The sequence below is a fragment of the Micromesistius poutassou genome, assembly GCF_964030765.1.
Source record: "Micromesistius poutassou genome assembly, chromosome: 5".
Classification (NCBI taxonomy): Eukaryota; Metazoa; Chordata; class Actinopteri; order Gadiformes; family Gadidae; genus Micromesistius; species Micromesistius poutassou.
Window position 1 is genome coordinate 3,763,578 of NC_140275.1, and position 15,984 is coordinate 3,779,561.

At 47.7% G+C, this 15,984-nt stretch overlaps 1 protein-coding gene across 1 annotated transcript; it reads left to right on the forward strand.

The window, feature by feature from the left end:
• Nucleotides 1-5,464: 5,464 nt before the first annotated feature.
• Nucleotides 5,465-15,347, forward strand: LOC311343962 (T-box transcription factor TBX5-like; the record flags this gene model as incomplete). Its single annotated transcript, XM_084468915.1, has 8 exons — nt 5,465-5,596; nt 6,145-6,239; nt 6,556-6,675; nt 8,578-8,725; nt 9,729-9,881; nt 11,691-11,782; nt 13,697-13,914; nt 14,785-15,347. 8 exons carry the CDS (start codon nt 5,465-5,467, stop codon nt 15,345-15,347), a joined length of 1,521 nt encoding a protein of 506 aa, XP_084325041.1.
• Between the last annotated feature and the right edge of the window lie 637 nt (nt 15,348-15,984).

Consider the following 15,984-nt stretch of genomic DNA (forward strand, 5'->3'; position numbering starts at 1 on the left):
ATCGGATTAGTGACGATAGAAAAAGCCAAGTTATCGTGCTCACAGATGTATCCCCTGCCCCAGCCCCCCACAATCGTTGATATCTCGATCATGTAAAGCGTAAAAAGACCGCAACCGAAACGCCGAGGTCTCCAGCAGCGTTCGGAGAACAGATCGGTTTAAAGAGCCGAGGCTCAGAGTTCCAAATCACAAAGAACAAAGAACTAAGTGCGGCCCGATTTAAACGTGCGTAATATGAAGTCATCATAATGTGGAGCAGCTTTTCCCTCATCTGTAGACGGAGGGCCTGGTATCTGGACTCCTGCCAGACACACACACACACACACACACACACACACACACACACACACACACACACACACACACCAGAGGTCCAACATCAGACCACGTTCCACTGATGAAGAGGAGGAGGAGGAGGAGGGGGGGGGTGGCTGGAATGTATGTTGCCCTGTGTGATGTGATTGTTTGCAGAGAAATGGGTTGACCTTGCCCTCTACTGCCACACACACACACACACACACACACACACACACACACACACACACACACACACACACACACACACACACACACACACACACACACGTACGCATCCACACGCAAGCATACATACACGTGTAAACGCACACACACATGTGCACACATTAAGACACGAACACACACACACAAACATGTGAGCACACGTACACATGCACACACACTCACACACGTACATATACAGACGGACACACACGCACACTAACACACCCATGTGCACACACACACACACACACACACACACACATGTGCGCACACCGGCGTGGCCTCCCCCTGGTGCTGCTGGTGGTGTAGGGCGTGGAGGTGTGTGTGAGGCCTGCTGAGTGCAGGAGGTCTGTGAGGCCTTCACCACTTCCTGCCGACGGAGAACAGAGGAGCCAGTCAGCTGAAGGCAGGATGGGTCCTGTAATGAGCAGGCCTGCAGCACTCCACCCCCCCCACCCTCCACCCTCCACGTCTCCGCCTCAGCCCCTCCACCCGCTCACCCTGCACGTCTCCACCTCACCGCTCGCCATCCTCCACCCTCTACCTCTCCACCATCACTCCACCCTCCAGTCTTTACCCGTCCACCTCTCTAGTCCTCCACCTCTCTAGTTCTCCACCGCTCTAGTTCTCCACCCTTTACGTCTATACTCTCAACCGCTCCACCCCTTAAGTTCTCCATCTCTCCAGTCCCTTCCCCTCTCCCCCCCTCCTCTCCCCCTCCCCTCCCCCTCTGGGGCGTTTCAGCTTTTTGCCACAAAAGTTGAGTCCGCAAAGTCTAAATGTCCGAAATGTTACTTGATTTGTTGTTTATTGATTATTGCTGTTAAGGTGTTTAAACCTTGGGAATTATAGCAGTGTATCATACACACAGCCTGATCATGCACCCTTTGAGATTATGATCAAAACATAATGAATATTCAATGATTCAAATGATTCAAATTATTCTTTAACTAAAGCAAGATGCTGTACTGTGTATCCAATGGACCTATTGCTATAGCATCAATGTATGTTTAATATATTAATGTTTACAGTTTGTGTCTAACAAGGCCGGGATCAGCTTTACAGTCACTGTGGTCTAAACTCTAACCTACTGAAATCTGGATAATCAAACGCAAATACCCATGATAAATACATTTAGATGTAAGATTGTGAGTTTTGTTTCCTACAAAAATAAATAATTTAGATGTGAACAAAGAAGGGAAAGCATAGAAGTGTTTCTCCAGAGACCCGTTGAGCGAGCAGGTTAAACTGTGTTTATGTCCAAGCAGACGTCTAGAATGTGATGCTCTTGAAGCAGAGCGTGTTTGCGTCCAGATTCACGAACCTCTGCCATCTCACCTCAAATCTTTAATCGGCTGAGATCAAGAACCTGATCTGTCCATGTGGTTTTAGAACACTATCATTAGGGTCATTAGTTAACTTCTGAGGTATTTAGTTATTCTGCTGGAAACCAGATAATAAATAAGAAATCAGGCTTTAGAATCGGTGATTCTACAGCAATATACATTTATCTACCATATAGACCTAAATCTGAAATCCGAAAACCTACAACCTATGTTACTTTATTATTTGTCAATGAAGAATAAATTATGTAATTGCTTAGAAAATATATTTAAACAAAAGAAAGGCCCCAAAAGAGTTTCGTCTCCTTGACAAACTTTGAATCGTTTAGTCGCGAGGCGAAATGTCGGCGTGTTGGAGACGTGATGGATGATCCAGTGATACCGTAATCCAGTGGAAATCCAGTGGAAAAAATACCGGAATACAATCCATGATCTCTTTTAAACGCTCGTTACATTTGATAGTTTAAAATAATTTAGCCTACTAATTATAAGAATATAAAAATAATATAGAATATAATAAGAATATAAAAATATCCGAATAGAGGCATTTCTAATCTGTTGCATATTTGTATATTCTTAAAATAAATCCTAATATTAAAATGTTTCAGTATAGCCTACTTATGGATATGTTTAGGCTGCTAATTCATAATTTATTCTAAAACGGATAGATTGCATTTTAGGCGATGAAGCAATTCATTATTTAACCTTTTGATTAATAAACAGATTGTCAGAGCAGAAACGTCTTTTGATGGAAGCTTCATACCCGTTTGAACCTCGTGGATTTATTCACTTCACATATCTGATTTTGGTGAATCACTCTACATACCTGCCAGTTTCCATGCGTTTCACTGCTAACTGCTGATTTCTGGACAGTGAATATACTTTTCTGTATTTGAATTAATTTAAATATCGACGTTCTGAAATAAAATGTGTGTGTAGGATACTGAATGTGTGCGTCGAAATATGTGCATACTTTTGGTGGCGCTCAGTTCCACACTCCTGTGAACAATGCCATTTTGAGGTCTCTCTCTCTCTCTCTCTCTCTCTCTCTCTCTCTCTCTCTCTCTCTCTCTCTCTCTCTCTCTCTCTCTCTCTCTCTCTCTCTCTCTCTCTCTCTCTCTCTTTCCCTCGCCCTCGCCCTCTGCCAACCCAATCCTCTAATCCATTCTCCAGTGAACGGCATCACGGCCGCTCCGCGGGTCGAACCCTCAGCGTCTCAGAGACCACTGGATGTTTGGCGGTCTGATCGGATCCGATTTAAACAGATTCAAACAGGTAAGTCCTTTGGTTCCTAATATTTTGGGGTGTTTGCTGAGGAACAATCCGACAGCGCCAGACGCGTCTGGCTTTTACGCGCAGGAATTATCAAGTACAATTAAATTATTATCACTGGATCTTCAATATAATATCATTCAATATTATTCGAGTTCTCAAAAGCAATTATCACAATTAATAATCCGATTATTTGTAATAATTTAGATGTAATGTAGATAGACATTGGTCTGATTCATGTGTTCTGGTGACTGCAGGCTGCGCTGGTTTAATGTACTGGTTCAATGCACTGGTTCACTGCATTTGTTTAATGCACTGGTTCACTGCGCTGGTTTAATGCACTGGTTTAATGCACTGGTTCACTGCACTGGTTGAATGCACTGGTTCACTGCGCTGGTTTATTGTACTGGTTTATGCATGATCCGAGCTCTACCGAGCGACGTGTGTTTACCTCCTCGTGACCCCTCAACTCTCACCCCCGGCTGTCTGCGCGCGGCCATCCGTCTGCGTCTGAGGGGAGAGAACCAATCAGATCAGATATGAATAAAATACAAAGAATTACAACTTTACCAATATTTATAATCACGTAAACGTAGAATTTATCCATCCGTGTGTGTCTCTGTGTGTGTGTGTGTGTGTGTGTGTGTGTGTGTGTGTGTGTGTGTGTGTGTGTGTGTGTGTGTGTGTGTGTGTGTGTGTGTGTGTGTGCACGCGCGCGTGTTTGTGATTGGTCAGCATCACATTTTTTTATTGGTCTTAGATACTAGTGTGCAGGGTAGGGCCAATCAGAAACGAGAGAGAAGGAAGAGGGAGGGGTGTGTGTGTGTGTGTGTGTGTGTGTGTGTGTGTGTGTGTGTGTGTGTGTGTGTGTGTGTGTGTGTGTGTGTGTGTGTGTGTTCTTGAAGAGTCCGACTGAAGTGAGGAGAGAGACCGGACTGGAGAGACAGGACTGGAGAGACAGGTCGACGGACAGATAGGTCGTTCGGTTGAGGATAAACAACAACATAGCGCCGACCGGAGCGAAGCACGCCGCGCAGGGAGACCGGACCAGACGCACAGGGAGACCCGACGCACGCCGCGCAGGGAGACCGGACCAGACGCGCAGGGAGACCCGACGCACGCCGCGCAGGGAGACCGGACGCGCAGGGAGACCCGACGCACGCCGCGCAGGGAGACCGGACCAGACGCGCAGGGAAACCCGACGCACGCCGCGCAGGGAGACCGGACCAGACACGCAGGGAGACCGGGGCGACGCATAGGGAGACCGGACAAGAAGTGTCTCTCGCAGGAGACCTGGACCGGGTTCGGGGGAGACTGCCGACGGACCTTTAGCGGTCCGAACAGCGGATATTTTCTCAGCAGATATTTGGAACAGAGAGCGGCTGAATCTCGGATCTTTACGGAGAACTTCGGTCCGGTTCGGACGGAACATCGGGAGGATGCGCGGGCTTTTCCCGGGAGAATAGAGCGTCTTATTTTGGGTAAAAACGTCTCTAATATCATAAAACACAGTTCTAGTGGAGGATAAATAACATCGACCAGGGACAGACTGGTTGTTAACTCCTGTCTGAGACTTTGGGTTGATTTCAAACTGATCCGAGGACTCCTGGCGCCATTAGGTTGAGGTCTAAAGGATTTGTTGACATCCTAAAGCCTCTTCACTACTGCTAATCTCATCATCTCAGTTTAAAAATCCATAATTTCCTTAATTGAATAGAATTAGTTTAATTTCATTTTTCACAGCAATTAGGCTAGAACAAAACGCTATACAGGCCTATATATGCTTTATATTAAATATATTAAATTAAATTAAATAGCCTCCAATAACATGATTAAGAACAAGGCCTAGGCTAAACTCTCTAATTAAACCCGTTCTTTATTAAATTATTCGTTGTGATCCTGGAGGTTCTGGAGGTTCGGGTCCTGAGGGCCACGCTGCACCGCGCGTCTGGCCGCCGGAGACGCGCCTCCGCCGGCTGAATAAAGACAAGCACCACGGTGCTCTCCTTTCAGCCAAAACTCTCTTTCATTTAATAACGTCGATAATTATTGTCGTTTTTGTGTATGACGAAAGGCCTACATTAGATGACCCAGGGGCTGTCCAGCCTACACCGGCAGCATTATATATTATTATATAACATATCATTACTGCTGAACTTAATGTAGCATGAAGGTCTGAACACATTTCAGTATCAAGACTCGATAAATGTATTAATTAGATTTTGTGTGTGTGTGTGTGTGTGTGTGTGTGTGTGTGTGTGTGTGTGTGTGTGTGTGTGTGTGTGTGTGTGTGTGTGTGTGTGTGTGTGTGTGTGTACAGTACTAACATGGCTAACGGAGGAGATGCGTTCGGCCTCCCCGACCGTCCGGACTCGGACCCGGATTCCCCAAAAGACAACAAACACGAGAATGCTCCAATCAGGAGCCGGCCCGCCTCACCTCAGAGCACGTGCAACCAGGTAAATATGACACCACCATCAGGTTAATGCGATTTTAGCTCACCTTATAACTGTGTAATTACAGGTTAATTATGGCGTGGAACTGCAGGGTTAATTTATACAATTAACATATTTATGAATATGTACTTATAAGTACTTCTTTGTTTTTTTGGTGGACGAAGCAAAAACCTTCGAATATAAAGTTAATTTGAACTTAATCTTATATGGAGAACAAGTCATTAATTAGAGAAATGTTTTTGATATAAACTATAAAATAATAAATAACCGAAAAGAAACATGAAAACCTCTATTTATCTGGTCTCTGGATATCTCTATTTATCTGGTTTACCTGGATCTATTTATCTGAATATATATATATATATATATATATATATATATATATATATGAATGTGTATTTATCTGAATGTATATTTATCTTAATGTATATGTATATATCTATCTCTAATGTCTGCAGGGGGTGGACGGGGTCAAAGTGTATATTTTTCTGAATGTATATTCATCTGAATGTATATGTATATATCTATCTATCTATCTCTAATGGCTGCAGGGGATGGACGGCGTGAAGGTGTTCCTCCATGAAGCTGAACTCTGGTCGAAGTTCGACGAGGTGGGGACGGAGATGATAATCACGAAGGCCGGGAGGTGAGACCCAGTGAGACCGAGGCTTTAGAGGCCTTAACACTCATCTCTAATACACCTCATATCCCGAATGTAGGCCTACCTATTCTGCCTGTATTCGCCTTGTATCATTACGCATCATACATTATATATTATTATTATTATTATCATTATTATTATTATTATTATTATTGTAATAATCACCCTGGATCCGTTCTCTCTCTCTCTCTCTCTCTCTCTCTCTCTCTCTCTCTCTCTCTCTCTCTCTCTCTCTCTCTCTCTCTCTCTCTCTCTCTCTCTCTCTCTCTCGGTGTTTCTAATGGATCGCTGCCCATTCCAGGAGGATGTTCCCGGGCTACAAGGTGAAGGTGACGGGTCTTAACCCCAAGACCAAATACATCCTGCTGATGGACGTGGTGCCTGCCGACGATCACCGCTACAAGTTCGCGGACAACAAGTGGTGCGTAATACGGCTATGCGCATGTCATGGTGCTCAGGGCGATTAATCGTGATAATAATATAATTAATAATCATAATCATAATAATAATCACAATTATCAATGCTACTGCGCATGTCTGGTGCTCAGGGCAATTCGTCGTTATAATAATATAGGCTAATATATTTAATTATAATATTATATATATATATATATATATATATATATATATATATATATAAAGTATCGCTTTTAAGCGAGCATGGCGTCGTGCGTAAAGGTATGGATTATGAGGTGACGTGAGGCATGCGGAGACATTTAAAACGTGTTTCGAGCTTAAAAGAACACATTAAAGATGTACCGGGCCAGTTTCCTACTCATGTCCTCATCCATCTTTAATATCAAACCCCGGCCCTCCTCGGTCTAGACCCGCTATCACCGCGATGTGTCATCCATCTGTATCTGTATCCAACACGGAGAAACGAGGACAACAGGGCGGTCGAAGGCGTGCTCAGCGGGCGGTCCCCCTCAAGCCGGCCGCACACCGCTGGCGAAGCGCAGTTTCCGCGCGTCAAACGCCGCCCCTAGCACCAATAGGAAGTGTCGCGCTGCAGCACTGTTGTGGTTATGTTTTGAAAGCAGCAGATCAACAAACATAGTCGGTATAGGCTACCATTACGTTATACGATTTGTTTTATGACTGTGTATATGGCCCTGATGCCCATGATCCTCTGTTTGTGCTTACATTGATCGTCACATTAATTCATAGTTAGGCCTATCTCCTGGCTGTCGGGCACATTGTTTGCGGTTTAGTCACTTTATTTACTGTCATTGCTCATTAATTTTGCACTGTGGAATTATTCATCTACTGTATCAACAATCTCATATGTACAGGACCTTGTATCAAGCCGGGATGTACGAAATAGCTTTTAAAAAGCGCTTTTTCACGCGCGGCGACGCTAGGGAATAGAACAGTGGCGTAAAGCTTAGCGGAGCGGCGCGCTTGCGCACGTCAAGGCGCCGCCGGTGTGGGCTAGTACGTCGGAAATAATGGGAGCGTTCTTTTTGGCGCTGCGCTGCGCCGGCGGTGTGTGTTGGGCTTCAGAGAGCACCGGGAGCTGTGCGCGTACCCGTAGAGCACCATGAGCTGTGCGCGTCCCAATAGAGCACCGGGAGCTGTGCGCGTCCACGTGCACGCGGTGCCCGTAGCAGTACGGGGACGGGGTCATCGGGCGGACACAGCGCGGACCATGCGGTTCACGCGCTCCCGCCGCTTCCTCCGGAGGTCTCGCGGGACTAGAGGATCTTTCTAAACACGATGAAGTCCCATCCCTGGTCCTATCGTCCTATTGTTTCTAACAGCTCAGTGACGTCATAACATCCACATCAGAGCGTGTTCCGGTGCCGGTTCGTCGGTGTGTGTCGTTGTAGCGCGTCTCCGGACGACGCGGGTCCGCGCCTTCACGCACCGCGGGCCCACGCACCGCGTTCCCGCGCCCTCAGGCAGAGCGGGCCCGCGCCTTCATACTCATCGACACACTGTTAAACACCGGGGCCTCTCAGTCCTCCACCATCAGGTCTCTCTGGCTCCAGGTTTAAATATTTTAAAGTACACGTCGACGGAGCGGAGGCCCAGATGTTTTACCAGAGGACGACATGGAAACTATCGGACGGACTACGTCAGACTACATACATAGTCTGTATGTAGACATAGACCCACATAGACCCAGGAACCCGTCTGAGACATGGAGACATGATCTAACTACATCTAGACCACAGACCCAGGAGCCCGTCTGACACCTCGCACAATCCCGACCGACCGCTGTTATGTCTGGGGTCCCTCCGTCCGTGACACTGACTAGTGTTTGTATGTTGGGGGTCTTAAGGTCCGTGACCCTGACCTGTGTTGTGTCCGGGCTCCTCAGGTCGGTGACGGGGAAGGCCGAGCCGGCCATGCCCGGGCGGCTGTACGTCCACCCGGACTCGCCCGCCACGGGAGTCCACTGGAGCCGCCAGCTCGTCTCCTTCCAGAAGCTCAAACTCACCAACAACCACCTGGACCCCTTCGGACACGTGCGTGGGTTCTAATTATTTACCATGGAAACGCGATGTCCAGACCCAGAAGTAAATTAAGATACGATTACTTTAAGTTCTTATTGGGCTGCTATTTTATTATGAATGTTTTACGCATTAATTAGGTAGGCCTAATTAATGAATGTATGATCAGGCAGGCTTGAACCGTAAGTCTCGGTGGAATAAACTAAAGCTATAACTTTATCAATCATGTAAATTATTAGAACGAACGGATTTTATTAAGAATAATCCGAGATGATGGGAATACATTTAATTCAGAAATGATTTCTGCAATGAAGTGCAGAACAAACTGACGTCTCCACACAGGATAATACTATTTGCATTTAGGGCATTGTTTTACAAAGCGACTGACCTAAACATGTTTTACTCTGCTTCATATACTGTAAACATTTTTCATTAAATTCATTTGTAGTTTTTGAACTAGAAGGGAAATGTAAAAATAGGCCCAAAGTTGAGCTTCTTATTCTGAGTCGGCTTACAGCTTTGTTAACGGCCAATTGTTTTAAGACCTAATGTGGCTTTATTGTGAGAACGTTGATTCAGGCTTTAACGGAAAATAATAATTATGATTTATGCTTTAGCACAATGTAAATTATTATTTGGCTTTATTAAATATAAAGGATCAAATTACCCAGGTATAAAGTGCAGGGTGAGGACTCCTCGTTTCCTCTCAGATCCCTGGAGTTTAGTTTGTGTAAAACTAAAGTCACGAGAAGGCGAGAAGTGAACCGGAGTCACATCCGAACAAGCGGCATTACGCTCCTGGTTTGAGACGTGTGGGTTCTCCCTCCTCTTGTCCACAGAGGCCAGTCCCGATGGTGGACCGACTGGGTCTTTCTGGATTTGATTCCAGATCATTCTGAACTGGTTCAGGTTTTGTTTACAGATCATGCTGAACTGTTTATTTTGTTTCCAGATCATTCTGAACTGGTTCTGGTTTTGTTTCAAGATCATTCTGAACTGGTTCTGGTTTTGTTTCCAGATCATTCTGAACTCGATGCATAAGTACCAGCCGCGGCTGCACGTGGTGAAGGCGGACGAGAACAACGGCTTCGGCTCCAAGAACACCGCGTTCTGCACGCGCTCCTTCCCCGAGACGGCCTTCATCGCCGTGACGTCATACCAGAACCACAAGGTATCACACACACACACACACACACACACGCACGCACGCACGCACGCGCGCGCGCGCGCGCACACATACACGCACGCACGAACACTGACGCGTTGAACCAGGTACTATTTGGTTGCAGTGTGAAACTGGCATTGATCATACTGGCCTGCATGTTAATGCGTCTTTCAGGATTCACATGAAACCGACCGGTTTCTCTCATTGTCTCTCACATATTCACACACACGGGCCCGCGCACATCACACACACACACACACCAACGTCCGCTTTTCGTGTTTATATTAACTGATGATGTCGTAGCCAAAAAATCTTTTTGCATCATTCGTTGTTTATATATTTGTAAATAATGCCGAAAAGAAATGTTCTTAATGACTAGCTTGTGTGTGTGTGTGTGTGTGTGTGTGTGTGTGTGTGTGTGTGTGTGTGTGTGTGTGTGTGTGTGTGTGTGTGTGCGGGTGTGTGTGTGTGTGTGTGTGTGTGTGTGTGTGTGTGTGTGTGTGTGTGTGTGTGTGTGTGTGTGTGTGTGTTGTTGTGGGTGCGTGCGTGCGTGTGTAAATATGCTATGGATATGTTATTATCCAATTATTACATAATTAGAGTTTAATAACATATTTTAAATGTGCTCAGGAGCTCTGATTACGTTAAGGAATCTTAATCTAAAGTTTAATGAAATCTGAAATCACAATTACTGATGCTAAGAATGGTGATGATTATTATTATTGGTGTTATTCAGCTGAGATCATTATTATTATTATTATGAATTTATCTGGTCCAAGCAGAAGTCATTGAGGCCTATCAGAGGAACAGTATATCATTCTTAAGATATTATTATTATTAATATTGTGAATTGATGTGGTCCAAGCAGAAGTCACTGAGGCCTATTGGAGGAACTGTTTATTATTCATATGACATTATTATTATTATTATTATTATTATCCCTCCTAAATCCCTCCTATGTTTCGTCCCCTCATAATATATTATTATTATGAATTGATCTGGTCTAAGAAGAAGTCACTGGGTCCTATCAGAAGAACAGTGTTATTGATACCCCAATGAGGCCATCATCAACCGCCCCCAGTAGGGGTGGTTTCCCCGTGTGCTTTACCCGTGACTTTCCCCGTGTGCTTTACCCGTGACCTGGTCCGGTCTCTGGTCTCTGGCCCACGTCCCGCTATACGCGCTCTCAGACCCGGAGTCCTGACCGGGATTCAACATGACAGCAGCAACACGTTCTGCCGCATCGCTGGGAGAGGATGGTTGAAGATCTGACATCAAAGCGTGAGGACCACTAAAAGCTTTGGCCTGCGATCCTGAGACCTGGAGCCTGTTCGGGGTAAACAGTTTACTCTGCGTCAGCTGCTGAGAACACTGAGGCCGCTCAGGGGAATGCAGAGCTGAGGCAAGACCGTGAAGTCCAGACTAACACAAGGCCTGCTCCAGTGTCTCCGCACCCTATGGAGGTCCAGACTCAGAGGAGCTCCAGTGTCTCCTCACCGTGTGGAGGTCCAGACTCACAGGAGGCCTCTCCAGTACCTCCTCCAAGCTCCTCTCAGAGGTCCACCCCCACCCTGAACACAGTGAACTGGACCCCAGGCAGCTGAACCACTACACTGTGTCTGTCTGTCTGTCTGTCTGTCCCTGATGTCCCCCCCTGTCTGTCTGTCCCCCGATGCAAAGGGTCTGTCTGTCCCTCATGTCCCCTCCCTGTCTGTCTGTCTGTCTGTCTGTTCCCCGGTGCGGAGGGTCTGTCTGTCCCTCATCTCCCCTCCCTGTCTGCTTGCTGGTGACATGTGTGTTCCTCTCTCCGCTCAGATCACGCAGCTGAAGATTGAGAACAACCCGTTTGCGAAGGGCTTCAGAGGCAGCGACGACATGGAGCTGCACCGCATGGCCAAGCTGCAGGGGTAAGCCCCGCCCCCAGCGCCCAGGGAGCTGTCAGAATGACGCGCCTCGTTAGAAAGAGCAACACATCTCTTCTTCACACACACACACACATACACACCTCTGTTTGTTTATTTGGTTCTGTCGTTCTTCCTTTCTTTCATTTTCTGTTTCTCTCTCTCTCTCTCTCTCTCTCTCTCTCTCTCTCTCTCTCTGTCTCTCTGTCTCTCTGTCTCTCCCTCTCTCGCTCCTGAGCTCCAGTGTTATGATGGGCTCCAGAGGTGTAGCAGGGTCTTTGTCACCTGAAGGTAGAGGTGTGTTTAAGGTGGAGCCCCTTCCTGATCACATCATGTGACACACTGTCTCGTCACATGACAGGACAGACCCACTGCTGGGATCAATGATTCATTTATGATTCATGTCAACACATGGCTGACAGCAGACCGGTCAGTAGTAGATAGATGGATAGAGACAGACATACAGACAGATAGACAGACAGACAGACAGACAAACATACAGATGGATACATCGTCAGACAAAAAGACAGAAGGATGAAAAAGAAAGGAGGGAGTGAACAAAGAGGGAGGGAACAAGGAGAGAGGGAGTGTTGAAGATGCGGCTTCTTTCAACATGCTGGGGTGTGGAAGGGGAGAGGAGGAGGGGAGGAGAGGAGAGGTGAGTTGAGGGCAGAGAGGAGAGGGTGGGTGAGGAGAGGAGAGGAGAGGGCAGGGAAGAGGAGAGGCCAGGAGAGAGAGGAGGGGGGGAGGAGAGGAGGGAGGGGAGGGGAGAGGAGAGTAGTGGAGGGAGGAGAGGAGACAGGAGAGAGGAGAGGAGAGAGACCAGAGGAGGAAGTAGAGGAGAGCATTGAGGCGGGGAGAGACGAGTGGAGATAGGAGTTGAGAGGAGGGAGGAGAGAGAGAGAGAAGAGAGAGGAGACTCTATCTGAAGTGACATATGGCCACATGTTTATTTTTAGAGCCACAAACTATCTCACAGACATTGTGTGTCTGTGTGTGTGTGTGTGTGTGTGTGTGTGTGTGTGTGTGTGTACGTGCATAGGTTTTTGTGTCTGTGTGTTTGTGTGTGTGTGTGTGTGTGGCAAAGGTTTTTGGGTGTGGGTGTGTGTGTGTGTGTGTGTGTGTGTGTGTGGGGGGGGGGGGGGTCTGTGTGTCTCCAGCACGAGAAACACTGATGTGCCTTGCTGTACCCAGCATTCCACAGAGGTCACTCAGTGGGCAGAGAGAGAGAGAGAGAGAGAGAGAGAGAGAGAGAGAGAGAGAGAGAGCGAGAGAGAGAGAACTTATTACTAACTATTTCATACAGTACATTATACATACACAACTTGTCATCCTAAAACCAACTGGAAAAACATACAAAATAAAAAATACTAATCCTGCTCCACCTCAGGGCTCCCTCCAACACCACCTGCTGCTCAACCTCCTCTCTCCTTCCTCTGAACAATCTGTTATCTATGATGACCCTTGACCTCAAGCCTCTGATCAAACACACTCTACATCTCCATCAAGTGCCTTTCAAACTTTCAAACTTGCATAGACGATTATCCATGCTGCCCAATCGCACAATGCAAAAGTGGACCTTTGTGGCTATGTATTCCTAAAATGAAACCCTAAAATAAATACCAGTTTTGTAAAATATTCGCAGAAGCCGTGAAAAGCTTATATGAGGAACAGAGTCTGGAGTGTTCTAGAAAACAGAAAACAACAGAAAGGACAAACATCAGACACACTGGGATTTAAAAATACTTTTAAATCACCACTCATCGATCTAAGAGAGTGACAAAGAAAAATACATTAGAATTATGTTATTTAATTAAATAATCATCGGTAGCTTTTCATCAGGTTTCGCTGTTGACCACAGAACCTTTATTAACAGAGTAACGATGTCTAATAAAGTATCCAAACGTCTCCCCCTCACAGTAAAGATTTCCCGGTGGTTCCCCGCACAGCGGCCCGGCCCCGGGTGTGTTCCAGTGGGAGCCCTTACCAGGGGGAGCCCCGGGCCCTGCAGGGGTCCCCGGGGGGCCCCCGCTCCCCATACCCCTGTGAGGGCCGGCCCCGGGGGCCCCCAGCCCACTACGTTGCACCCCACCACCTACAGCACGGCCAGCAGGCCTACCACGGCACCAAGAGGAAAGGTAGGCTCACCTCCTGGTTCACCTCCTCTCTCCTCCTCTCCTGGCTCACCTCCTCTCACCTCCTCTCACCTCCTCCTCTCAGACTCACTGACTTACTAACTAACTTTCTTACTGACTTACTGACTGACTGACTTACTTACTTACTGACTTACTTACTTACTTACTAATTTATTGACTTACTGACTTACTTACTAACTTTCGTACTGACTTACTGACTGACTTACATTGGTTTTTTTAAATACATCTCTTGTCACCTTTCATAGAGTGAAATAATTCAAGCCTGTTTATGTCTCGATGCTGTGTCAAAGCTCATATCTGAAAATTGGACCCTTTTCAAACCAGATTCCTTCAGCTACTCTGCGCTCCGTCTAGATGTTATTCTAAACTAGCCTGTCAGCTCTATCACCTTCCTAAAAGCTGCTCCAATTCAGATTCAATTCTCTGACTGATCTCGGCCTCACGTCTCAGTACACTGTGGATATTAATGTCTGCCAAAGGTAAATGTAAATACCTGAATGTACTGTATATCCTGTATGGTATTTAAGACATCTCTGCGCAACCATTGATATAATTATGTAATCAAACCATTAATATGTTTAGCTGCTGTGAAACGACTGCTCTAAAACGATACCTAAAAGTAGTCCACAGCTTTTGGTTTTGAGTGTAGTAGGAGTTTTTCCATCCAGAACAGCAGCAGAAGCCGTCCTCTTATCCCTGTAGTGTTGAATCAGTGAACACAGGTTACCAGCTTAAAGGAACCTCACTCTGAACCCAGAGGGAGGGTGGGAGGGCCGGAATGTGGGGGGGGGGAAGTTCCCAGAGCAGGGAATAAATCCTATTTTCCTCTCGTTTCGTCCGCCTTCTCCGCAGCAATGGAGGACAGCTGCGCTCCAGAAGACCGGCAGCACCTCTACAAGAAGCCCTACCCGGGTGCCTCCCCGGGCCCCGCAGAGCCCTACTACCACCCGTCCTCCTACGCCCCGCCCCTCTCCGGCCACGCCCCCCCGGGCCTCTCCGACGCCCCCTACAGCGCCGACGTGGGCCAGCGGCAGGCCTGCATGTTTGCCAGCCCCGAGCCCCACCTGGAGGAGCTGGGCTGGTCCTACGCCTGCCCGTTCCCGCCCTCCATGACCCCCATGGACTACCCGCCCTACTCCCCCCACGGCCCCTACAGCTCCAGCCCCCAGGGCTCCCGGCTCAGCGGCGTGGCCCACCACGGGTCTCCGCCGTTGGGGGACCCTCTCGCCCACGCGCCCTACCAGAACCAGAGTTCGGCGGGCCAGGACCTCCACAGCCGGAGGCTGACGCCCCCCCCGCTCAGGGAGTACTCCCGGTTCCCCTCCTCCGCTCTGTCTCCCCCTCTCTACCACACGCTGGAGGCCCACGGCCCCCACGCCAGGGGGGCGGCGCCCGAATGGAGCTCCGCCTCCTAAGCGGACCGAAGCCCCTGGGTTTAGGGTGAGCGAGGCTGGGAACGTCTGGGAACTCTGGGAACGTCTGGAAAACGTATGAACCAATCCATGGACCTTTCTTTGTGCTCTCCTGAAAGACGTGTCGATGAAACGTTTTTAGCGTCGTAGTGAACGTGTGTTTTGTGCTGTGCGTCGACTCCTGGGGTTTCTGTATCTGCCGCCCAGGTCAGTCTCTCTTGGCGGTCTCTGGTCGGTCTCTCTGGTCGGTCTCTCTGGGTTTTCCAGGACTTGGAAAACTGAAGAGGACGGAGTGCAAGAGCATAGCCCCGATCTACACACGGTTTGAGGGGAGAGCAAGCAGGCGTTCTCCCTGCAGCACGGCGGAGACAGCAGAACCTGCTCTCCAGGGGATCTTAAACTTTGCAATCCCGGCACACCAAAGAAATCTCGTCGTGTTTTCCAACCGTGAGACTCCAGCGATGGAAAACTCTTGAGTGCCGAGTTCCCGGCTGATTGAGCGATCCCTTGGTTTAAGCGGAACCATCAGCGTTTCCGGACCACGCTCAGAGTGTCCCGGTGTTCAGGGAACCCTCAAACACCTCTGAGCACCGTTCTAGGGATCACCGGTTCCGGTCTGCTCCTCGCTCTCTGAGGGTTC